Raw genomic sequence first — 24,598 nt, 5'->3', positions numbered from 1 at the left:
ACCATCGAAAATAATTCGAGGAAATTTAAGGGAAACATGTAATTTCGAAAAAAGGATCTTTAAAATACTGGAAATTAGCAAAATAAAAGTTTTATGAATGGAGTATATGAACTATTAAATATTGAAAAAATAAAGAATCATTTCGAGTAAATAAAATATTAAATATTCATATTCTCTTGAATGTTTGGAAATTGATTTTTACTTCTAAATGCAATATTTTATTGCACTTTGAATTGTTCATTTATGATATGATAATCTAATTATTTTAGTTACAGTACGTGTTGATAGAAAAATTGGCATAAACTGATATAAAGTGTTCTATTTTCATTCATAACGTTTCCGAAGATTTAACGCAATATTACGATAAGAAAATATTGTTAGAATTTTTACAGACATGTTAGAGAATTAATTTATCGTATGTAAAATATCGAATGATTCTTCTTCTTTTGTATCAAAAATTAGAAATGTAAAAAGAAGGTATATCGACTCTACATAAAAGAACAAGTTCTGTAGTGTACCCAAAATTTGAAAAATCCGTGAATTTTTATTTAACTAATTATATGAAGGAGAACGTCTCAATGACATCATCGAGTTAAAATAGCTGTGATTTGTAATCGACTAGTGACCTTAGGTTGTATCCGATCCTGGGCGAATGGATCGTGAGAAACTGAAAACACGGTATAAATTTCAATCTAGAAATAGACGAATAAGCGAATGAGAATCTAAGAAATTCATAATCCTTTCTCTCCTTTTTCGTAGTTTACTTTAATCCGTGATCGATGACATATCTATTATTAAAATCGGTGCACAATAAAATTATTATTTCAATTAATGTTGCACAATTAATTATTCTTTCAATCATTTATTAGTAAGTTTAATTTACTTTATTAGAAAATGTAATATAAATTTATTGACGGATACATCCGTTCGCATGTATGGAAGAGTTCGCATGTTGACCGTTCTATTACTGTGGCCAGCTTAATAGCATCATTAATTATCAGAATGTTATCAACATGCCACATTGCCACATATGCTAGATCGTTCCATGGTACGTAACAGTATGCCGTATATAATGTTGATGAATTCCAATTCTTTCTAAATAAATAAAAATATCCCTCGCATAACGCCAATTGATTCTTTATGATTGTCAATAATTTCGGGACAACAACAAATTACGCCGACTAAGAACGTTGAAATGAACGCTATAAGAATACGAATGACGCAACTTGTCGTTCTCACGTCCGATAAAATGAAAAACGAGTGTTTTCGACGATGGACGGAAATACAACCGGCGCTTATATACCGTATCATTTGAGAAAGCTTCTTAGAATGCCAGAGTGACAGAGAAAACGGAACACGTTTTTAGTCTCGAGTTATAATTAGAAGGACAATTTCGTTCAATAACCACGTGAACCGTATTATCAATTTTCTTCAATCGAGGAAAAAGGATTCCCAAATAAACTTTCGTCATAGCAGAAAGCTTCATAGATGAAAGGCAATTCTAATGCACTTGAGTGAAACCTTTTTATCGTAAATATAATTTCAAGAGGCTACTTTGATCTTCTGGCCTCAATCAGGCGGCAAAAAAACAACTGAGAAATTACGACGCTGAGTGTAACGATGTTATCGCTAGAATTATCATCTTTCACAAGTTGGTTAGAATAATTAGTTGTCTGTGGTTTCTATTATTAACGATGTTCTGTTGAAAAAAAAAAAGAAAAAAACACATGCATGCTACGATACTCTTGCACGGGGAAATAGGAACGTTGTATAATTCTGACAATTCTTCGTAATCGTTCGCTATTAATTTCTTATCTCTTATTTCAATCTTTTCGATCCTTAAGAAGAACGCGGTATTTTCGAATGAACGAATCGAAGATGCAAATCCTTAAAAATTATAGTACAACAATATTGAAATAGAGAGAATGGTGTATACTCGAGTTTACTTGGCAGCTGGTCAAACTTTTTGTTTGCGCATACGACGAAGAGAAAATAGTAAGCAGAATGTACTTTATGAATAGAAAGTGCTTTCATAAAGCCGGTACGTGAATTGGAGCAAATTGGAATGAGTTTCGAGGATTATCTCCCCGAGAAATTTTCTTCAAATAAACCGACCAGGTTTTCGAGAATCACAAGCTGCTTCTTTCAAGACGCTCACGAAGAAATTAATTGCTTTTCACGCTTCCTAACGAAGCGAATGTAATTAACGTTCCGACAGTACCAATCCAATCCGATTTAATTACCCGTACATATGTTTGCCCTCTTTTACGAACCATGATCCATGCATAATAAGTTTTGAAATATCGTTTAGAGCGATGGCTATCTTATTCGTGCATGCAAATTGGTAGAATTCATCGTATGATACAGGGGGTGTAAAATGTCATTCGTAGAATTTCATCTTTGAAGTCCCCAGGTTGAAATTGACCTTTCTTTTACCCCATTTCATTTCTTCTCGTACAAACGAAATGAACTGCATTTCTACGCGTGACGAATATCAGTCGGAAAAATGTCGCGGTATGAGTGTATCGTACAATATCATTTACATTGTACTTTACAAGTATGTCACGGTTGTTCGTATCTTTCTAAATATAATTTAAAAATTTGGCATCTATGTACTGAATGTCATGGCAAAAACTTTACTCTAAACATTTTAATATATTTTTGCATATTATGTACAGTTGCGAGAGTATAATATACAAATAGGTATTTCTAAATTTAATCGAAATTAGTGTTTACTATGAAGGTTATACTATCTTTGTTGCATAGTTAATGCCATACATTCTTTGAATATCTATTACAGTCTATGAATATTTCATTCCACGGTATATTAATATTAAGTTGGGAATATAGTCACATGCTCGCCACCGAGTATATTGTATTTTTGCATTTTTTAATTTCGCATAAACGCACAAATATTCGTACTATGTATATTATTAAACTGATAATAAATAAAATATTAAAATAGAATAATATTATTAAAATTTGCAATTCTTGAATTAAACAGGTATAATATGGCGACCTGTAGGATTGTCTCTGGTTTACTTGGCTCTGGTGCTATACTCGCCCCATGTGCCGGTACCAGACGCGAAAACAATGGCTGGCCACACAGGGCACTATTTAAAAACTTGCATCGGCCTGTCTTTTCTCACAACAGTCAGCCAACTCACTTTTCACATAGTTCTATTAGCTCTACCCGCTTATGGTCACTTCCTTCACAATTGTACGTAACTATGTCCAATAAAAAGAAGTTTGAACTATATCTATTCGGACTTGATTATAGTTTGGATTGAGAAAATCTTTTGTTAAACTATTTCTAGGCGAATCGATGGAAATGATCTTCAGGCACATAGGTTTTGTAAGACTAGATAGCGCTTCTGCCTGGGAGATCTTCTTCTGGTTGACGCCAGAGTTAATCGTCTTACCCACTAGTATAATGGTGTATCTCATATGTCGGTTTCTATCACGAAAGAACGTTACCGACGAGGAAGATGATGCATCGTTACATCGAAACGCCGAGGCTGCGAAGAAAAGCGCTGACAGCACCGCCAAGGTATTATTCGATGAAACAAACATATTTCTCAAATAAATCAACTTCATTCGATTTTATAACATAAAATTTGTCAATATTTCATGAATTATCAATGTACAAGGTAATCAATTAATATTAGATCAGCTAATTCGTAGTCTTACATTAAAAAATTTTCCAGAGAAATTTTATGGACACAAGTATGTACATCGGTGCATTTTAAGAAATTTCTCGTGACTTCTGCATTATATACCATTTTATATAGAGTTCCAAAAAAATTTTGGAATCACTTTTTGAATCACTTGCTAATTCTATTATTAATTCGAGATTAGAAGATTTTGTTACCAAAGAATTTTCTATGTTAGCACAATCCTAAACTACTTTTCCTTAATATTCTAAGGTATCCATAGAACATGTAGTAATCCCAAATTTTTGACCAGCACTTTTCATTTTCACGCCTTTGATACTAATTTTACACTTGGCTTGATAATTCCATCGCTGAATTATTAAAACGGAACCTCGAGCTAATGTCACTTTCCATGTTTAGATCATCAACTTCCTAGGACGAATCGGGACCTACGTAGTTTTAGCGTCATTGTGCATCACAGCAGCCCTGAAACCATCAGTTGAAGGTGGTTTCTATTTCCTTGTCTTCCTGGGAGCCGCAACTTGGTGGGCATGTAACAAAGAGCTCCGAAAGGGCTTTGCTATATTATGCAGGATTGTGATGGTCGTTGTGATCCTTCACATCCTGGCCTTGCTCAGCTACCAGAATCAAGTGCCTCAGGAGCTAATACCCGTAAATAGCACCTGGCAGCGTTATTTCGCATTGTCTCCAGTTTACCAAACGAATTGCACTGACCCAAGAGACGTGGAGTACACGACCGATGCCGATTGGTTAATTTATGGCTACTTCTTAAGGCTATTTTGGCTTTATTACGTTCTGGCGTTGCAGTCACAGTTCTTGAGCAAAAAGCCGGTGAGTTTATTTGTTAGTACATTCCTATTTCGCTAATGAAGAACACGTACAGTCAGTAATAAACACGAAAGAGATATTTGGAACATTAGAAATATAGTGGAATCTCGATTATCAGAACGCTGATTAATCTATCTACATGGATAATTGTCTGATAGGCGATTTGAGATACTATGGGCATGTCTTATTAATTTTTAGTAATTCAAAAAGTCAATATTTAACAGCTTCAAGATTAAATATATTTTAGGACGTCAGAAAATTTTCGTTATCGATTATTAATAATAATAGATAGCATTTTAATTGAGAAAAGATAGTATACTGTATGAATGGGCCAACGAAACGATCGATTATCGGAACACCGATTAATCAGAAGTTCAGTAGTACCTTGTGAGAGAGATTAGAAAAGAAAAATAGAAACTATATACAGACTGATTAATTTGGATAATCAAGATTGTACTGTACCATTAAACCAGATGTGAAATTTAACGGAGACTAATGAAAGCTTAAACGCGAAGATTATCAAGTAATTAAACGAAAGTAGCCTTTTATCGATTGAAATTGTAATTAACTGGGTCAAGGAAATCAACTAGAAGATCCAACTGAGAATATTGTTGAATACCATGTCTTGGATACTTGGGTATCCGAAAGTGATGGATATAAAATATAATTAAGAAATTAAGCATGAATCATGTTAATGATGCACGATGCGTGCAATGTGCCTGTTACTGACTCAATTAATTTTCATGCGGTTAAGGAGAACGATTAACCTCGATGTCGGCGAAATAACACGATCTAAGCTTCTACGACTCTATTTCCACTAATTCTTGATACTCACAAGTGTGTCTCTCTCTCTGTAACACACATGTCTTTCTTTGAAGAACGTTGCTTTTACTAACGAGGCGTTCCAGGCAAAGAAAGTGAAACGTTTGAGCGGAAAGCTGGAGAATCTGGACACTCCATTGTCCAGGCACGTTTCCATCAGGAGAAGAACTCCATCTCAGAGATGGCAATCAGCGCGACGAAAGGCTCGCGTAAGGATCTCATCCTGCATGAGTCGAATGTTCTTTTCTGCTTCGATTCTTGCCTGTTTTTAGATTTTTTAATCAAATTCGACTGTACAGTTTATCATCGATTTTATTTCATATTTTACTCACATTTTATTTACATTTTATTTACATACATATATGCCAGTCACACATGTACATATATATGTACTTGCCAGTGTAAGTATTATTTTGTTCTATCACTAACTTGTTATGACAAAAGAGAATGTTCGTATCATTATGAAATATAGTATTCATGGAATGAAATTAATAATTTTCATTTTTTTTTTGTTTTTCCTCTCTTTGATTGACGAAGGTGATGAGAATCTTTCAAGTAGGCGGTATATAATTTTGTGTTAATGTATTTTTGTTGAATTGACTGCCCGTCTCCCTTCAAACGACTGCCGTGTTTTTATTTGCTGTCGCCTTCCAGATTTGCGGTTGTTCTTTAACGCTGAGCAAATTCCTTTTCCGTTTGGATGCCGCTATGTTTAGTTTGCCATTGTTTTAGAAGCCGATCATTAATTCGTCGTCCCTACCTGTCGACGAGCGCACACCCGTACGTATAATAATTAAGTTTGCACGTTTGATTATCACAGCAATTACTTTTGTTTACTTATATCATCACGATCACTCTTATTTTTCTGGTCAATTTGATTTCACATACTTGCGCACAATTTTTTATATTTTCCTTTTTTTGTTTTTATTCAAATAATCGACGCATTTTATGGATTCTTATTGTAGCTATTGTGGTGAAGGTAAATTTATTTCACTTATACGTAGCATGCATGTGTACGCTTGACAAACAAAATTTTACTCTACGAAACATATATTATACATTTATTAACATAGATTATTTAGTAAGTTAGAATAGAAATTAAAATTATACAAGAAATAGAGAGAATGCTGTGTAGGAACATTTAGGAGTTTTTTTAATATATAGAGAATAGTATTGTTAATTTTTACTGATAGTTGATGCGATTTGGATCCGGGAGAACGGGGCTACTGCAAGATTCGACCGGAAGTGTCATTGTCCAGGATGGTCATCAGGATGACAACATTCAGATGCAAAGTCTCAGTGAAGGTTTGTTTAAATGCATGGTTTAATTGCAGGTTTGTTTTTATGCATTTGTAGAAGATTCAGAGATATGTATATATATTATGATTTCAAATTGTGTTATATATATTATACATTAATAATAAAATATAATGGATAAATATAAGAATATAAATTTGCATAAATATACGTTGTCTATTAATAATGTATAAAGATCAGAACACATTAATTAATTAAAAGCTTCTTAGCTACTCCAGACGAGCAATCCGGAATCATCGAACATATCATTATGGCTGTATATTCCATCTTCCAATTGATAATCAATTCATCCTATCTTGCTACGAATATCATAATGATGGTAAGACCCAATAAACCAACGAATTTGATCAAATTTCTTTTTCTAAAATTTCAATCATTTCATACGATTCTTTTAATCGTTAGACTTGGAGTATAATGTATCACAGTTGGACAACGTTTGCGCTGTTATTATGGGCCTTGATTCTCTGGATGGTGCCTAATAAACGCGCTTCCATGATGAAATGCTCGCCGTTTATCGTTACCTATGCAATGCTTTTGCTTCTCGTTCAATACATTTATAGCATGGATCTGACAGAAGAAGAGCTGCCAACGAAGATAAACGGGATAAGTGTGTCAGAGATTGGTTTCAGCAAATCTGAACAACTTAGCCGATGGCATTTAGTCGTCAAAGTAAAAATAATTTGTTCACTTACAAACTAACGTAAGATATATTTTGCTATCCATAACATTTTTTACTTCTTTACAGTGTCTGTTCATATCTATGTTCTGGATAACTATGAGACAATATACCGCTGAAAGAACCAGACAAAGACGTTCTTCAGCGTTGAGAGACATGGTAGCGCCGTTACATGTCTCTGTGTCGACAGCTACCGCGGCGATGAATCACGAAGCGCCGGAAATCAAAAGCAAGTTCATGAAAGATGTTGGCATACTTTTGAAAAAATTATTAACCAAATTTTGGATCGCTGTAGTGGCTATTATGCTATTCATCTCTGGAATCACCGGCGAACGTATGACCGTCTTCAGGATCATTTATATGTCCCTGTTCTTAGTTTTAATCATCACTTTCCAGGTACTCAAACCTTTTCAGTGAAACTTTATTAATGAAATTTCTTGTACCTAAACTCAGTTCAATATAATTTTATTAATTAAATTTTTTGTAAAACCTTATCGATATAATTTCTTGACGTACTTCTTAATGGTTTTTAAAAATATAATGATATTTTGATTCTTTTTATGTTATAGATATCATGGACAGTATGGAGGAAGATGATGTATACATTCTGGATTACAGTCATTGGTTACTCCGTAATCATGCTGATTCTCGTGTACACTTACCAATTTCATAATTTCCCGGAATATTGGAACTATCTCCATATTGATGAGGACTTGCAGAAGGACATTGGTTTAGAAATATATGAGACCAAGGATCTATTTGTTAGGTTACTGACGCCAACGTTCTTCGTAATTATCACTGTCCTCCAGATTCATTATTTCCATACAGATTTCTTGGAAGTGACCGATATCGAGAAATTCGGGTTAGCATATAACTAATATAATATGTAGCACATGGTATAATAATATAAGTATAACAATTGGGAGAAATAAATAATTAAAAATTATAGAACTGAAGAGAGTCCTCGAGTCGAACGATCGAGTCTTGGCCATTCACCGATTTTAACCATGCCACCATCTTCACCGGGAGAAGTTTTCCTTGTTGAAGAAGAGAAAGAACATATATACTCCTTAAAACAGTTAAAAGGTATGATACCATGTATACTGATTTTGCGAATTTTCGAATCAAAATTAATCTAACAGATATATTTCATTTTCAGAAATGTCGAAACTGGAGCGGCTACAGTTATTTCATAAAGTAATACAGCAATTCTTAAATTTTTATAATTATACTTGGCTCTTCCTTGAAATTCACATGCAAAAGATCATTTTCGTTTCTGTGATGATTTTCTGTGTCAACGATGTGAGTTTAAATGAATTAATTAAAGTAATTAAAGTAATTAAGAACTGGTGTTCAATTTGTCATTTACCTAAATAATAAATTTCAGGTCTGTGCTATTAATTTCGTATTCGTCTTGATACTAGTTATCATGATCAATTCTCGAAGAAATGTTCAAATATGTACTGCCAACACGATCGCCGCGATAATTGCCATTCTGATGGTCGTGAAGATGCTATATCAAATCCAGTATATCGATCACAATAACTGGAATATTAATTGCACGGTAAATATAAATATACAATCAATCAAAGAACTATTCGATCGCCTAAGTATTTCATACTCACCTAAAAAATAATTTTATTTTTATTCAGTGTGTAATAAAATAATAATTGATATCGATTAGAATTTTGATAATTGAATAATTAAAAAATTAATATCTTAGTCATCACATGTTTTTTTATTGATACGATTTTTCAAATAAATCTTCTCATTTGCCATTTGTAGAAATTTCCATCTGAAAATCAAACTCAGTATGGCAGCAATAACACGATGTATAATATCGCAGAGTGGTTTGGAATAAAAAAAGGAGAGCCAGGACACTTGGCAGAATTATTGAAGGGTTACATAGGAATCTTAGTGGTGACTACTCTCAGAAAAATCATCAGAATTCGACAGTGTTTCTATAGAAAAGCACATAGCGAACCTTTGGATACTCCTCAAGTTATGTTCCCTTCTATCACCAGAGAAGACGCTGACAAAGGAGTACCACAGTGCTTGAAATTCCTTTTCAATTATGGATTCTATAAGTTTGGCGTTGAATTCTGTTTGATAGGAATAGTGGCACTCATTGGAACCAGATTGGATTTCTATTCTGTCCTTTATAGCATTTGGCTTTTACTATTCTTCTCTCTGAGAAGAAAAGCAATATCCAGAATTTGGCCTTTCTTCAAGTTCTTTGGTATAATTTTACTACCTATTCAGTATTCTTTCGTCGTGGCTCCACCATCTTGGTTTTGTATAGGTTGTTAAATATTTATAATATTAATATTTGAAGTAATTCAAAAATAGAGAATAAATTGATTTTTCTTAACTTTCAGAGTATCCATGGAGTGAATCCAAAACTTTGAGGGGTTTGCAAGAGTGGATGTATTTACCTGATCCTGACTTTCCACCAAACGCTAGAAAATTAATGTGTAAGACTCATAATAGAATATTATGTATAAGTATTAAGATCCATATTTTTATCAGCACAAAGAAATAGAACCTAAGCAGAAATTTATTTCAGATATAAAATTAATATAAAATATCAAACTTTGATCTTTTTTTATTTTAATTCAGGTGATTTTATTCTGCTAATGATGGTCGTCAGACAAAGTCTCGTCTTTCAAATCGAAGAAAGAAGCACAGCGACTAACAGAGAATTTCCAGCTGGTCATAATTATTCCGTCTACGAAAATATGGAGAAACCAAATTTCGTCAATCCTGTGAAAGATTACGTGTCACATATCCACTGTTGGTTAGACATAATTAAACGAGGCGTATTAATAAGTCTCATGTGGGTCACTTTGTCGATCATGTTCCTGGCTGGAACAGAAAGGACCAATCTCTTCTCGTTGGGTTATTTAATTGGTGCATTCGTGTTCCTCTGGCAAGGAAGTGACTTTTACTTGAGACCAGTGAAAACCATCTTGAAATGGTGGAACCTTCTAATCGGTTACAATGTGGTCGTCATATTTTCCAAGGCTTTGCTTCAGGGTGTAGGTTGCGTGCTGATAGAACAGGTAATTTGAAACATTTACCACTAAAATCATCGACCTGACGTGTAAAATATATAATACAAGAAGAATATGAAGCTTTTGTCTTCCTTATTAACATTAATCATAACTCTAACGAATAAAATATTGAATTTTAGCTGCAAGTGTTAGCATGTCCACTGATTCAGCTATTCGGTATAACTTGTCTAAGAAAATTCCGAAGTTCAGTGAGCGACATAGTTCTTGAAAAATTGGATTGCGAGGTGCCACAAGAAGATATCGGCATGGTCTGGGATGGTCTATGCTTTGGTTTCCTGTTACTCCAGAAACGACTGTTCAAGAGTTATTACTTCTTCCATATAGTAGATGAAACGAAAGCTATGAGTATCCTAGCGTCTAGAGGGGCGGAGTTATTAGAAGAACTGCACCAGAAGCGCATCGAAATTCAAGAAAACGTTGAGAAGAACGTGTTGCAGAAGTTGAAGTTTAAAATGGATAAAATCAAAGCTAACCAGAGAAAAATACAAGGACCTAGTTACAGGGAACCGCAGATACACGCAGTTGGTAAGAATTATTTCAACGTTTAAAGTATAAAATGGTCAGGTTGACAGGACGAAACGACGTCGTCGATAAATAATTTTCCAATATCAGACTAACTTTCTGTTCCTCATCCTTACCTTTCTGTTCCTAAATCCTCAATGTTATACTTTCATGTACCTTTACCTGGTAACCTGAACCTATATCTCAACTCGGGGTTTCTTTGTTCCCTACTAACAGCAACCTGTAGTTCTTCCATCTTACCAATCCACATGTATTCTATAAAATTAACGAAAAGTAGCTAAAAACTAGACCAAAATGTCTAGTTCTTTCATCCTTCCAACGTATATCGTGTATTCCACAGTATTTAGTAGAAAGTAGCATAAATCTAAATCTCAACGTAGAATTCTACTACCTTATCGATCTATGCAGGTGCATATCATAATATTTAACAAGAAACAGTCTAAATCTAAACTTCAACGAAGGCTTCTTCTACTCTACCAACCTACGTGTACTCTACAGTAATTAACAAATAATAGCTTAAACTTAAATCTCAACGTAGGTAAACTTAGAGACTATTCGCAGGCTAATGTCTCTATATTTGATTCTCTATATTTGATGCACGCGAAAAAGAAGGGGCAGCGCCTCTGGCAAGGTCTTCCAGCGTAAGCTCGTGCGGTCACACCCCTCCTCAGGGTTATCAGACACCGATCGACGAGGACGAGGATGAGCCAGCCCCGTTGACACCGCGAGCTGCGTCTCTCTTGCAGGCGCCTACACCAAATTCCGCTGTGATGACAGTGAGCCTCGAGGGTTACCTCGAACCGACCCGTATTTCCTTCGGTTCTCCACCGAGTAGCGAGTTGAATCCACGTGGTCCATCGCCCGACGAGACGTTTCCAGTGTTCTCGCCGCCGCCATACGACAGAGGACCACGGGATCGATCGTTGACCTCGTCGATCCGACATCGTCGACAGTCCAGCTTCATCGGACCACCATGGATGAATGGATTACAAACACCAAGACAGTCCATCGTCTCGAGCACATCTCGCTCCCCGCTATCTCATCACACATGTAACGACACAACGGGAACAAGATCACCGTCGTCGATCTGCTACGATGTCCTGTACATATGCTTCCGCGACAGCACCTCTAGATCATCTATGAAGCACTGATCTTTCTTTCGTTTCGTTACTATTGATGGTTCTAGGGGATTTTTAGGGTACCTTCCGTTTTGAGTCTTTTGATTTTTGTGCCGAGCATTGTCGTGTCGAAATGTAAAAATTAGAATGACCGAAGTTTTCTTGGTTTCTCAGTAGATCTTGTTTCGGTATTGATTTTTTAAATGTGTAGATATTTGATTGATGTCGTCGTTGGGACATTTTCATTTCCGTTTCTTTTGTTGTTTTAAGAGAACTTTCTTTGGTCTTCATTAGATGTCGTATTATGTTTGGATCTGATTGAATGTACATAGTTGAACATACTATATTCGTATAACTAATATCGATGATTAGATCGTCTCGTATATGTTCCTTCGGCATCAACCCTGCTTTGACATTCGAACATCACGTTCTCCTCATTCATCACTTTCGTAATTAATTTTACCTCTCTTATAGGGAGAAGTATTAATTCAGATCCAAAAATCCATTTGATTTCTTGACAGATCGTTCTGCATCCTGTTGATCCTGCTGACCAAGGACTCCAGAACTCGAGCGTAATCGACATGTAATATACATGTATATTGTTGTAAGATAGATCTCTAGCCTGTGCCGACGACTTTCTCATCGTTTTCAGTTTTTTATCTATACCTTTTTGTGTCTTTTCTTTGTATTAGATACTCTCTATCCAGGAACACGGCCGTTGTACAGAGTTCGCGCCCCAAAGACCAACAGACAGGGTAAATGAAAATTATCTTTCATTTTTTTTTTCTCTTTCCGCAGCTTATCTAGACTTTGTCCTACCAACTGACGTGTCCACATCCTGACTAACTATCCTTCTGCTTTTACAGAACCCCTCGCTGTACATATACGTAATTTGTTTCTGTGTATCACGAAATTCTAATATGTATAGCGAACCAAAGATGGTGGCGGGTGTCCTGTGTGATTGTACTAATACTTTTTCTAACTTTAATAGATGTTATACTGTTTTCTAAAATGTTAGTCTGAGCCTCATAGAGTAACATCGTCCGAAAGCACAACTCTTAAGTTAAGTGAAATATCGTGCATGGCTTTAGCACAGTATAGTGTAAGTGACAATGGTTGGTTCTTCTATCAGTGTTTAAGAAAAATTCGTTTTGTTTGATCAGCTGTCAGATCAGGCGATTACTACATGTTCGACGACCTGGACGACGACGACGTGACCGATCTGATTCCGGACACTGAATCCGAAAAACAAGAAGCGGAGAAACGTCACGAAGTTGAAAAACGCGGCAGAAGAATGACCATTTCCGAGGTATGTTAGCTGCTTCCTAAATTGCGAATGAAAATTTTGAACGATACGTTTTGGAGGGTTACGAATCTCTGGTTTGTCTGCTATGAACTTTCGATTTGAAGCAAAAGTTTGACTAATCGAAGAACGCTTGATCCACTGAGAAATTCCGCGAAACGACCCAGCATATTTTTATCATCGAAAAGGCCGATTCAGTTTTTAATTTCACATCATAGTTTTCAATTTGATTTCGTGCTTCAGTTAACTTTGTTAACCTAGTCATTGTTCGGTTAACTGAGTTAACTTTCAATCGAATTCACAGTTCGTTCCTCAACGAATCTATCAGATGGATCATGGGATCATGGCCAAAGGTTGACTTGATCTCCGTGTGTGCGTAAAGTCCTCGCATTATTCTATCGATCTACCACTGGCCCAAACCCCCTTTCAACCCTTTTGCAATGATCACCCCCACACCCATTTTTCACGAATGTTCTCTAATCCTTGGCCCGTCGAGGAGTCATCAGACAGCAGACAACAAGTACAACGCAAACAAAAGGCAATTGGTAACGCATGGAAAGAAATGATTCAAAAGTGTGGTCCCCTTGCAGCTGATGAACACGCTGATTAAGACAGACATTGAGATCGCGACACACGTCGCCATGTACGGAGGGACTGAAAAGGACGCGCTGAGACTACGTCGTCGGAGTGTGCCTTTAACAAGGAAGAAATCATCTATGTCGTATCTCAGTGCACGTTCCGAGACCGACACTGCAGTGGCCACCGATGTGAGACCCCCTTAAAAGGCTGCATGTCACTGCTACAGGCTCTCTTTTTCTCTTACCTGCCCACCATTTTTCCTCCTTCATTCTTATTGTTTATTTTTCTTTTGTTTCTCTTTTTGTCCTTTTCAAATTCTATATATACGCTCTCTTCAATCTTAACGTCATTTTAGCCTTTCTATCTAATTCTTCTCCTAGTTTTCTTTCTTTCATTCCTGTAATAATATCGTTATATAATTGTACTCTAATAAATTGTCGATTACCAGTGTCATCTTTGATATTATCTGCAAATAATTCTCAGCTTTCGTTGTATCTTTTATTATATTTTTATATCGTTTACTTCTGTCCGTCTTTCTCTTATCCTTTTGTTTCTCGTCATATTTATTCATTAATTTCTTTGTTACATCGGACTCAAACACGTTCGTATCACCTATTGAAGTGTGTTGGAAATTTATTAATAGCCAACTGTGCAAAACTCACACTTTTAACAATTTTTAACAAGTACATACACTAGACAGAATCACACATAGCCACATACAGCAAACCACGAATGATAGTGGTACTAATGAATTTTACAACATTTATACATATATTCGCTAGTTATTACAGTGCTTCGACGTTAATTCTTCCTTTCTTTTCGCATCTTACAGCTTTGTAATAAAAGAAAAAATGAAACACATGTGACGGAAGCGGTGACGTTCCACTCACGTCGATTCACCTTTTTTTTTCTTTTGTTTTTTATGTCATTCCTTTTAAATGTTGTAGTCGCAGGAGGCTCCTCGTCGTTGGTACATATCTGCCGCTCGATACTTAGCTTAATTTGTTTTCATTATGTTTACAGCGTAGCACCGTAATCTCACGCTTTTAATACCATAACAATAATTTTTGATATCGATTAATTGCATACGCAGAATTTGATTCAGACAAAACGCCACCAACGACCCATTAAATTTTTTTTATCTAGAATAGTCCATTAATTAATTTAATAAAAATTATTTATTATAATTTCAAACGGTTTACTTAAAGCTCATCATAATACCATAAATATCTCAATTTCATTAAACTTCACGACATTGTAGAATTTACATGGAAAAATAAATAATGACAAACCTCCGTTTTATAAATATCGTATGAAAAAAAAAACGGAATTGGGAAATGTAATTTGACTAAAAGAATTGCAAATGAAATGTTAATACAACGTTGGCCCTTAGAGGGTCAAACACAGTTACTAAATAACTACCGCTGTCGATAAACTTATGGTGTAATTGTCTTCAAATTCCACGTACCAGAAACTGCCAGAAATAATAAACCAAACTAATAACACAAACGATAATTTGTTATTTAAATTAGGCCGCTGACAAAACAAGTCTCGCGTCGGCGGATACGGAAACCGGTGAAAAAGATGCGGCCGCGGCAGAACGTGATAAAACACCAGTGCCAACAGACGACGAATATGGAGAAGATAAACCAGATGAAAAGGAGGAGACACAGGAGGATGAGCAAAAAGTATCAATTGCTACGTACTTCAAATTCATTATAGTGATGATTAATAGCACCCTGACGTCGATGACCAAATACTTGAACAGATTTTCGCGTGACTATAGATACATTCGCAAGGTTTTAACGAAAGAAAAGAAAGTATTAAAGGTACGTGATGGAACGAGTAAAAAATTTGCAACAGAAATTGGATCGATAATGTTGGAGATTCTTTTTCTTGGCATCGTTTAATTTATAGACAAAACCAGATTTCCGGATGGGAATGCGATTGGGAATCACTCAAATATGGCAGCCAATTCCTCTGATGAAACAAGGGTAAGATTTTCATCATAGATAACTATTGTAACTGATTGTAACTAAAAAAACGTTCTTACCTCTTTGGCTTCCTACATTATCTGCTCGTAAACGCTTAACTGTACAGATACAGTATCGTAGAATAACCAGAACCGCGATTTTGAAGAGATTGAGAATGTCTTTAAAGATTTAGTTCGTTTTAGGTAGTAAATCCTTTGGTGGTATCCCACGTCGACACTTTAGAGCTTTAGTAGTATTGTGCTTGTCCCAAGTACTTGCTTCTCCTTCTTAGAATTATTCAAAGTCCTTTCGAAAAGAAGTAGTCTATATTTACCCTTGCTATTAGGCCAGTCCTTATAGTAGAAGCTAGAGTAGTAAATGTGCTCGCTCTGACAGATCGAGTAATGGAAATGCCGAGGAATCTTACGATGCTGGCGAGGGACCTACCCAACCACGACCGCAGGAAGAAAGGTAAGATTCTGTAGAAAATGCTTATTTTTCGTAGACATTGTCTAAAGTATATCTTCATTAAATAAAATACAATTCAATTTAATTCAATTAGATTAAATTAAATATTTTGTATTTCCCTTGGAAATAGAGGTCTCTGGCAGTTTAAATCAAATTAAATTGAAATTCCCGAATCTCCTATCCGCATTTATGTTAATGTAAAGAAATAATTTGAAGTAAACGTAGACAGAGAGGAGTGTTATTTTTGCTAGGAAAAGCAGCTCGTTGATGGTCCCTCATATCCGAATTTTGGCACCGAGTTTGGAGCGAGGATTGGACATATCCTCCTCCAGGTATCGAGACTACTTTGTAAAATCGATAAATGTTCTTTCACTTCGTTGTTAAACGCACCTTTTGCACGTTGATCTTTGCAAGCAGCATGTACATTATAATTTTTTCTGGTCCCTTTAAACATTATTCTGTAGACATGAATATCGTAATTGTATAAATATTTACATTTACAGAAAAAGATGTACCTATCAACTTTCATTCAGTTCTATTTTACAGGTGTTCGAGCTTTCGGTGTGCTTTTCGTATCAATGTTTTGCAGAAGAAAAAAAACTTCCTTCTGCGTATTTATGTTAGATCATATGGTGGAATTTCTTAATGCTATTAATGAAAACTGTTATTTATACAGCTCACTATTCTCCGAAATCTCACCTGTCCAACACGATGACGAAGGTGGTGCACTGTCTGAAGTCGATCAACCACCGATAATCCAATTATTGGCATCTATTTGGTTTGGAATCCTGGCACATTCGTGTCTACTTTGTTACTTCATGGTGTTCCTTCATCAGATTAAAAATGCATCCGTCCTTTCCACGCCTTTGCCTCTCATGGTATTCTGCTGGGGTTCGTTAACCATTCCACGACCCTCGAAAACATTTTGGATAACGTTGATCGCGTACACCGAGGTAAAATATAAAATTCTTCGGACAGATTAATAATTTTTTTAGAAAAAACAAAAAGTTTCTTAGCTCATTAAAGGTAAATTTTTTTAGGCAATTGTGATAGTAAAATGCATTTTCCAATTAGAAGTATTGCCCTGGAATCGAGATGCTGCACCGAATAATCCTCTATTTACTCCTAGAATTATGGGGGTTGAACGCAAACATAATTATGCTTTGTGGGATCTATTGTTGCTTCTCATGGTGTTCTTTCATAGGTAAATCGAAGCATACATTTCATAAGAATATTTTTTCTTTTTTGTTTAAAAATTAAACAAAAATCCTATTTTTAGATTTATGCTGAAATCATTGGGGCAATGGACGTCCCCATCCCTAAAACCAAGAAAAATTATTCCTTCCACTTTAACTGTAGTTCCGGCCAAGCCTCCACCGCCAGAAAATAGAGGTCAAGGAGAATCTGCATCGCTACAAGAAGAAGAAGGGTATGTCAATTTCTTAATTTTCATTGATTTATATACGTTTCTAATATTATTGTATAATGTATAATTAATATACAGGGTGGTTGGTAACTGGTAGTACAAGCGGAAAGGGGGTGATTCTACGCGAAAAAACAAGTCGAAAATATAGAATAAAAATTTTTCGTTTGAGGCTTTGTTTTCGAGAAAATCGACTTTGAATTTTCGCTCGGTACGCGTGCACTTTATCGCGTCTCGTTATAACGGATCTCACTGTAGATCGTTGTCTCGATGGAAAAATTAAAAAAAAAAATTTTTATTCTATATTTTCAACTTCTTTTTTCGCGTAGAATCACCCCCTTTCCGCTTGTACCACCAGTTACCAACCACCCTGTAAAATTGCTAATATTAATATTCTACTATTTACAGCAGTAGTACCGTAAGAACACCTAAAGGAGCAACTTTGAATCTTCGCGCAGCAGGGGAGGGTGAAAATGCGCAAACCACAAATGAATATGAAAAATTAGTGGCCGTTCAAGGAGAAGAAATCAGTCCCACGAACGAAGAGTTCAATAAAGCCATGAATATGACGTAAGCCTATATATGTAGCTATTTTAATACGATGTTATATGAGGTAGTCTCTTAAAATTGATTTAAACACGATGATTTGTTTCCAGCGTAAATAAATACAAAGAACCAATGAAAGATTTCTTCCAAAAAATTCTTAGTCCAGTTAGCAAAGAAAAGACGAACGTATATGCATATATGTTCCTGTGTGATTTCTTTAATTTCTTGCTACTCATTTTTGGATTTTCTGCATTTGGGGTAAGCATCCCTATATTTTCTAACAAGTAATGTCATGTACCTTCAAGATAATTTCTAACAATAATTTTTGTCAATTTTTAGACACAACAAGGTGACGGTGGTGTTACAGCCTATTTACAAGAAAATCGAGTTCCGATGCCGTTCCTACTGATGTTACTGCTACAGTTTGCATTGATAGTTATCGATAGAGCCTTGTTCTTAAAAAAATCAATCGTAGGCAAACTAATTTTCCATTACTTTCTTATATTTGGCGTTCACATTTGGATGTTTTTCATATTGCCAAGCGTTACCGAACGGTACGATGGATTTTTTCATCATAGAGAAGTTTCAATTCGAATATTTAACGTTTTCTTAATTTAAATTGTCAAATATAATCACAGACAATTCAATGAGAGGCTTCCACCGCAAATTTGGTACATGGTCAAGTGCTTCTACCTCTTGTTAGCGGCTTATCAATTAAGACAAGGCTATCCGACACGAATACTTGGCAACTTCCTCTGCAAGAAATACAGCATTGTCAACTATGTCTTATTCAAAGTGTTAGAATATATTCTATCTATCGAAATTAAAACTAATATAATAATTTAAAATGTTAATATTATTAATAACTGATGTGTAAATTTTCCACAGATTCATGTTAGTCCCATTCTTATTCGAATTAAGGGCAGTAATGGACTGGATCTGGACGGACACTTCCATGACGATAATGGATTGGTTCAAAATGGAAGATATTTTCGCCAATATTTATCAAATCAAGGTATATCGCTCTACATATTTTACATACATTTGTATATAAATTACTAATAAATATATGTGTGAATTGTAGTGTATGCGAGGCGTAGAAACGGATTTCCCTCAGCCACGAGGTGTAAAGAAGCAACAAATGAGCAAGTACTTAGTCGGTGGTGGTGCTCTCTTCTTCATGATTGGATTAATATGGTTCCCCTTGCTCTTATTCGCACTTGGTGGCACAGTTGGTGTCTCTAATCTACCCTACGATGTTTCAATGAAAATTAGAATTGGTCCTTATGAACCAATTTACTCTATGTCAGCGCAAAGTAGCTCTATCATCGAATACGACGAAACTGATTTCACGAGATTTTCGAATTTGTACGCGAGAGATAGACCTGCGGTCACTTTCCTGGAGAACTATATACATTCTGATGTCGCTGCCGTGAGATTGAGTGGGTTCTCTCGAAAATTATGGAGTATATCTCCGCCAGACTTAGATAGGTACGATTAAAGTTATTTTAATCCTACTACGTTCCTGAATTCGTATCAACTCCAATTTTTATATTACTAAAAAATGTTCTGAGTTTGAAAAGGAAATAAAAGAATCACTTTTTATATACTTGTTGACATCTGTAACTTTATATAATCATTTTATAACAGACTGATAACAGAACTAGAAGATAATAGCACAACCGTGGTCATACACGTAGAGTGGACAGTGTCTCGAAAAACGGACGCGAAAGATGCCAGTGGGATAACGACACAAGTGAGAGATATAAAATTGCCACCGTATGAAAACAATGAATTTAATCCTGTGAGAAGAACATTAGCTAATATGCTCTCTAGCAATGATTCAACCGTGCATAATGGTACTATCACGTTGCAATATGCGTTTCCCAAGTTTTTGAAAGTGACTGGTCGAACCACTGACGTCGTTCCACAATTAATGCGAATGCGTAAGTGTCATATGACAGAGAAAGATATCTATGAAATGAAGATAGAACGTAATGTCATTGAACTTATGTGTGAAATTAATCTCCATAATCTGCAGCGAAATGGCTTGATGACAATGTAGAGGAAGAGGATGAGAATCATCTGTACAGGGATGTTAGTCTTCATTTATCTACCGACGCAGATTGTTGCGCTCGTCAGAAATGGTGGATCGTTAAAGAAGTTTGCAATGATACTTTATACGATCAGCTATTAAAGAGAGTGCCCTTAAATGACTGCAAGTACATCATGATGTTCTTGTTCAATGATAAAACGTTCCCCGAGGGGTTGAGCTTTATCAGTGGATTTGGGTACGTTTTTGAAATTATCTAATGCTATCATTATGCTAGGTCTACACTGTTATTCGTGAGATCCAGTATGGATACAATACTAATTCTCTTCACGAACAGTTTTCGTCAGTGTGAATTTTCTTTTTTTTTATTTATAAGAATTTATTTTTTCTCATATATGTTTACAGAATCTTAGGTTTGTACACTACCGCGGTGATAGTCATAAGTCAAATGATGAGGAAAATAGTCAGTGACATGGCGCCAAAGATTATGTTCGATGACTTACCCTACGTCGATAGAATACTAAGATTATGCTTAGATATTTATTTGGTCCGTGAAAGTGGAGAATTGTGTCTCGAGGAAGACTTGTTCGCCAAATTAATATTCCTCTACAGATCACCGGAGACGTTGATCAGGTTGCTGTTGCATTACATCACCATCATAAGTATCATATTAGATTTAAAGAATCTAGCGTGACAACTAAATCGCATTTTTTCAGATGGACAAGGCCACCCGAAGAAGGGGAGAGAACTGACAATGAAGATCAAGATGATGTAGATGAGGATGTTGTGGCGCCAAGAGGGGAATCTCGAGATGTTTCTCGCAGAGAATAAATTTTATCGAACGTTTCTGAGGATAAACTCCAAACCTAAACAATATTAGTGAGAATATTGTGAAATTGTCAAAACGGCTAGAATTAATGATAAAACTAGACTAGAGTTAACTTTTGTTGGATCAAAGACTTTAAGATTTTATTAATTATGCGAAACGGAATTTGTTAAAGAAAGGATTTTTTCGAAATATATTACCGGTAATCTTGCGTAATGAAGACAATAGTTGGCGCACTTATCAAGACGTGACATAAAGAATGCGAATGGTTAAAAAAATTAAAAAAACTCAGGAATTTAGTACAGTTATGTTTGTTGTTAGGAAACTGATTAACGAAGAGATCGTTCCTATAAAGATGTACATATATCTACGGAAATAACGCAAAGCGAAAAAGAAAATGATATTAATCATAATAGGGAAAGTTAACGAGAAGACCTGAGAAATTTAAAGAAGTCCGAGGATACATTATGCAGTAGAATTATTTATTTCCGAATCGTGTTTTTAAGTAACGTTATACTAATTTTTATTTAAATATTTATCGATAAAGAACTCGCTTGATCATAATCAAAGGTATGAAGGATATTGTGATCGTGAGATGTTGTCAGTAACATGATTTTGAGATAAGTGCTTTATAGAATTAAGCGTCTAAAGATAAATTTGTTGTACCATATACGATACATATGCTTTTATCTCTAATTTATTAGAATTTATGCATAAACCGAAATAGCCGCATTTAAAATTGCATTTTCATAGGTAAGAATGTAAACCCCTTCTTAAAAAATTAATATCTTCAAAACTGCCGATAGCAAGATCTTTCGTTCCTTTTTATACGTTTTTCTAATCGTCGATTCATTCAGATATTACTGAATAAAATTATCTGGTGATTTTGCCAAAACCTCGAACGCGTTTTATACATTACACATATTTAACCGAAGATCTTGACTCCATAATAATTATCATTGCTTGTAAATATGCATTGTACAACATGCATCCTTATTGAAACATTGTATCATGTCGCCTTAATATGCCTTTTAAAAGAATCTTCGAATATATGTAAATTGTTTCAAACGAATATGCTATGATTTTATTTCTTGAATTTCTACTCTAAAAATTAAGAAATCACACAAATTCAATTATAAAGTAGTTTATTAGGCATTTTCTTACAGACAAAGATCTATCATGTTTTTTTTCTTTTTCTTTTTAGTTCAATAAATATATCAACTTCAAATCAACGCGGAATAAATCACACATATTACGACGCGTATGTAGTAAATGGGACTCAGACTCTTTCAACTAGATAACACATTGTTAGCTTTAAACTTTGTTACGAATTAAAAAAAATATTAGTAAAAACATTAGAAAATGTGTGGTCTCGTAATTTCAACGCACGTGTCATGGCTTTACACACGCAACAATATGGAAAACATCGCGCGCGCGTTGGTGTGTGTGTAGCTAAAACATTTACAGAATCTTATACTCTGATAATTAGCAGCCATTGGTATTAAAAGGAAAATTGTAAAGTATTTATAAAAATAAGTGCGGAATTTCCACCTACTTTCATCACACGTAAATATAATCATTATATCAACTATGATCATTTTACGAAATATACACAATAGTACAATTTTATTTAATATTCTAGTTTACATTATAAAAGTGTCTGATCGAGCAGACACGTTTATCTATAAGGAAAATGTGAGAAAAATTGTGGGAAAATCCATCAATTTTACTGCATATCTTTCCTTAGATAAGTTAAATGAACTGACAAGGAGATTGGACTGAAAGAGATAACTATAAAAGAATACGTAGATTATTATGAATCATCATTTATAATCAACGATTACCGGCATTATCGATCGTATATGCACGTTTGTTATTGAACTTGCGGAATACCTTTTCTAAAGCTTGGTATGTTTTATATTTTTTACTTTCGCTTATTTTTTAAAATTAGTCACTTTATATGTTCACACATTGTAACAACAGCTGGTAATCATCAAAGTTCAACAGCAGCATGGAATGGATACCTCATTATCAACATATTCTAAGTACTTAGTATTAGAATACTGTACACTTTTGCTATTGTTTACATAATTCCTTGCATTTTAATTTGAGTGCAATATTTTCCTGTTTCAGAAATTCAAATTCCTTTAATTTCTTCTGTAGCTCCTCGTTTCTTCTTTGTAAAATAACAATATCCTCTTGTAATCTTTCATTCTGTTCAATTAGGCTTTTTACTCTGTTGGAATCTTTGCTAGGATGCATTTCATTGATTATGTCATCTGTTTGGCACAGTAGGTGTTTAATAAGATTTGCTTGAGAATTAAAGTGCAGCTCTTGCATAGCTCTCAAAATCTTTGTGCTCTCCTGTTTTGTGGATATACTCACAATGTCCTTGATGGCATTAAGCAATGCAACAGGATCAGTTTCTTTGGATTCTACTTTTCTAAGATCATAGGCTTTTGTTTTGTCTTTTGCAACTTCTACCTGGGAAGTTCCATCTTTTGAGGAATCAGATGGTCTGTTGTTTTCCTTAACAGATACATCTGCAGCCTGAGTATTTTCCTTATAATTTCCTGAACGTCGCGTTTTATCCTTCATAATCACTTTGCTTTCAGAAATTTTTGCTTTTGATTCCTTAATCTTTACTTTAGTATCATCTTTAACTACTTGTTCTTTTCCATCGCTTTTTACCTTATTTTCAATTGGTTTCAACTTACTTTCAACAGACTTCTCTTTCTTTTCAGATATTCTTACTTTCATTTGTTGTTTTCTTGTGTCTTGGTCAGGCAACTTTTTTAAATCTTTCATATTTGGTTCTCTAGTAGTACATTGCTTTGTAATATGTAGATTTTCTCCTTTGCCTTGCAGTGTATGCTGCAAAGGAGAGGATGTTGCATTCCTTGTTGTTACATGCCGATCCACTGGATAAGCATTTACAGTTTTAACATCATTAGACAATAATTCTAAGTCTTCTAGGAAAGAATCATTCATACTTCTGTAGTTTCTTTTACTTCAACAACAAATAAAGTAATACTTTTGTGTATATACAAATATAACAGTGTTAGGAACTATTTTAGATTAATCCCTCAAATTCATTAATTACAAAAAAATTTTCTTGGAGTTCTCAATCATAGCAAGCATGAGAAAATATCACGAAATGTATCACAAAAGGTCGAAGACTTCGATATGATTTTGCACCATTTAATTGGAAGAAGCGTACAAGTTTATTTACAATGTCATCATTATTTGTAACATGTTGCATTCAGACTTAAAAATAGTAACAGTTCTATATTAACCTTCGATCGTATTACAGAACACAAAGGCAATTCAAATTAACGTGTATTGGTACAGTCAGCTGATACGTTAATATTCTCAAACGCCATCTGCATAAACGTT

General features: G+C 34.9%; 2 protein-coding genes across 11 annotated transcripts in view; one reads left to right on the top strand and one right to left on the bottom strand.

Moving 5' to 3' along the window:
• Positions 1 to 22,274, top strand: part of LOC126872563 (piezo-type mechanosensitive ion channel component) — a 29,042-nt gene extending 6,768 nt beyond the window's left edge. The window contains exons 3-37 of one of the 10 annotated variants that reach the window (XM_050632663.1): positions 3,005 to 3,220; positions 3,318 to 3,550; positions 4,074 to 4,505; positions 6,057 to 6,104; positions 6,518 to 6,629; positions 6,851 to 6,960; positions 7,044 to 7,310; positions 7,387 to 7,713; positions 7,887 to 8,179; positions 8,267 to 8,403; positions 8,477 to 8,619; positions 8,705 to 8,881; positions 9,103 to 9,619; positions 9,696 to 9,791; positions 9,937 to 10,379; positions 10,511 to 10,916; positions 12,724 to 12,786; positions 13,195 to 13,340; positions 13,925 to 14,101; positions 15,446 to 15,742; positions 15,831 to 15,907; positions 16,283 to 16,357; positions 17,031 to 17,307; positions 17,395 to 17,558; positions 17,634 to 17,783; positions 18,186 to 18,347; positions 18,434 to 18,581; positions 18,663 to 18,877; positions 18,962 to 19,120; positions 19,212 to 19,338; positions 19,408 to 19,814; positions 19,974 to 20,269; positions 20,365 to 20,614; positions 20,782 to 21,009; positions 21,093 to 22,274. In XM_050632663.1, coding sequence (XP_050488620.1) covers positions 3,005 to 3,220; positions 3,318 to 3,550; positions 4,074 to 4,505; positions 6,057 to 6,104; positions 6,518 to 6,629; positions 6,851 to 6,960; positions 7,044 to 7,310; positions 7,387 to 7,713; positions 7,887 to 8,179; positions 8,267 to 8,403; positions 8,477 to 8,619; positions 8,705 to 8,881; positions 9,103 to 9,619; positions 9,696 to 9,791; positions 9,937 to 10,379; positions 10,511 to 10,916; positions 12,724 to 12,786; positions 13,195 to 13,340; positions 13,925 to 14,101; positions 15,446 to 15,742; positions 15,831 to 15,907; positions 16,283 to 16,357; positions 17,031 to 17,307; positions 17,395 to 17,558; positions 17,634 to 17,783; positions 18,186 to 18,347; positions 18,434 to 18,581; positions 18,663 to 18,877; positions 18,962 to 19,120; positions 19,212 to 19,338; positions 19,408 to 19,814; positions 19,974 to 20,269; positions 20,365 to 20,614; positions 20,782 to 21,009; positions 21,093 to 21,207 — 7,490 coding nt within the window. In that variant the 3' untranslated portion in view covers positions 21,208 to 22,274. Of the gene's footprint in view, positions 1 to 3,004; positions 3,221 to 3,317; positions 3,551 to 4,073; positions 4,506 to 5,380; positions 5,534 to 6,056; positions 6,105 to 6,517; positions 6,630 to 6,850; positions 6,961 to 7,043; positions 7,311 to 7,386; positions 7,714 to 7,886; positions 8,180 to 8,266; positions 8,404 to 8,476; positions 8,620 to 8,704; positions 8,882 to 9,102; positions 9,620 to 9,695; positions 9,792 to 9,936; positions 10,380 to 10,510; positions 10,917 to 12,723; positions 12,787 to 13,194; positions 13,341 to 13,924; positions 14,102 to 15,445; positions 15,743 to 15,830; positions 15,908 to 16,282; positions 16,358 to 17,030; positions 17,308 to 17,394; positions 17,559 to 17,633; positions 17,784 to 18,185; positions 18,348 to 18,433; positions 18,582 to 18,662; positions 18,878 to 18,961; positions 19,121 to 19,211; positions 19,339 to 19,407; positions 19,815 to 19,973; positions 20,270 to 20,364; positions 20,615 to 20,781; positions 21,010 to 21,092 lie in introns of all 10 variants that reach the window. The other 9 variants (XM_050632660.1, XM_050632659.1, XM_050632658.1 and 6 more) reach the window with 9 other exon arrangements.
• A 56-nt stretch (positions 22,275 to 22,330) lies between these two features.
• Positions 22,331 to 24,545, bottom strand: LOC126872566 (uncharacterized). The gene has a single exon (XM_050632668.1). The coding sequence runs from the start codon at positions 24,191 to 24,193 to the stop codon at positions 23,279 to 23,281; it is 915 nt and encodes a 304-aa protein (XP_050488625.1). The 5' UTR covers positions 24,194 to 24,545; the 3' UTR covers positions 22,331 to 23,278.
• Between the last annotated feature and the right edge of the window lie 53 nt (positions 24,546 to 24,598).

The sequence above is a fragment of the Bombus huntii genome, chromosome 13 (assembly GCF_024542735.1).
Source record: "Bombus huntii isolate Logan2020A chromosome 13, iyBomHunt1.1, whole genome shotgun sequence".
Taxonomy (NCBI): Eukaryota; Metazoa; Arthropoda; class Insecta; order Hymenoptera; family Apidae; genus Bombus; species Bombus huntii.
Note: the sequence above shows the minus strand (reverse complement) of the source record. Positions and strands in the feature narration are given on the sequence as shown.

What these genes read in the sequence shown, in the direction of transcription:
- LOC126872566 (XM_050632668.1), bottom strand. Translation starts at nt 24,193, where the DNA reads ATGAATGATTCTTTCCTAGAAGACTTAGAATTATTGTCTAATGATGTT.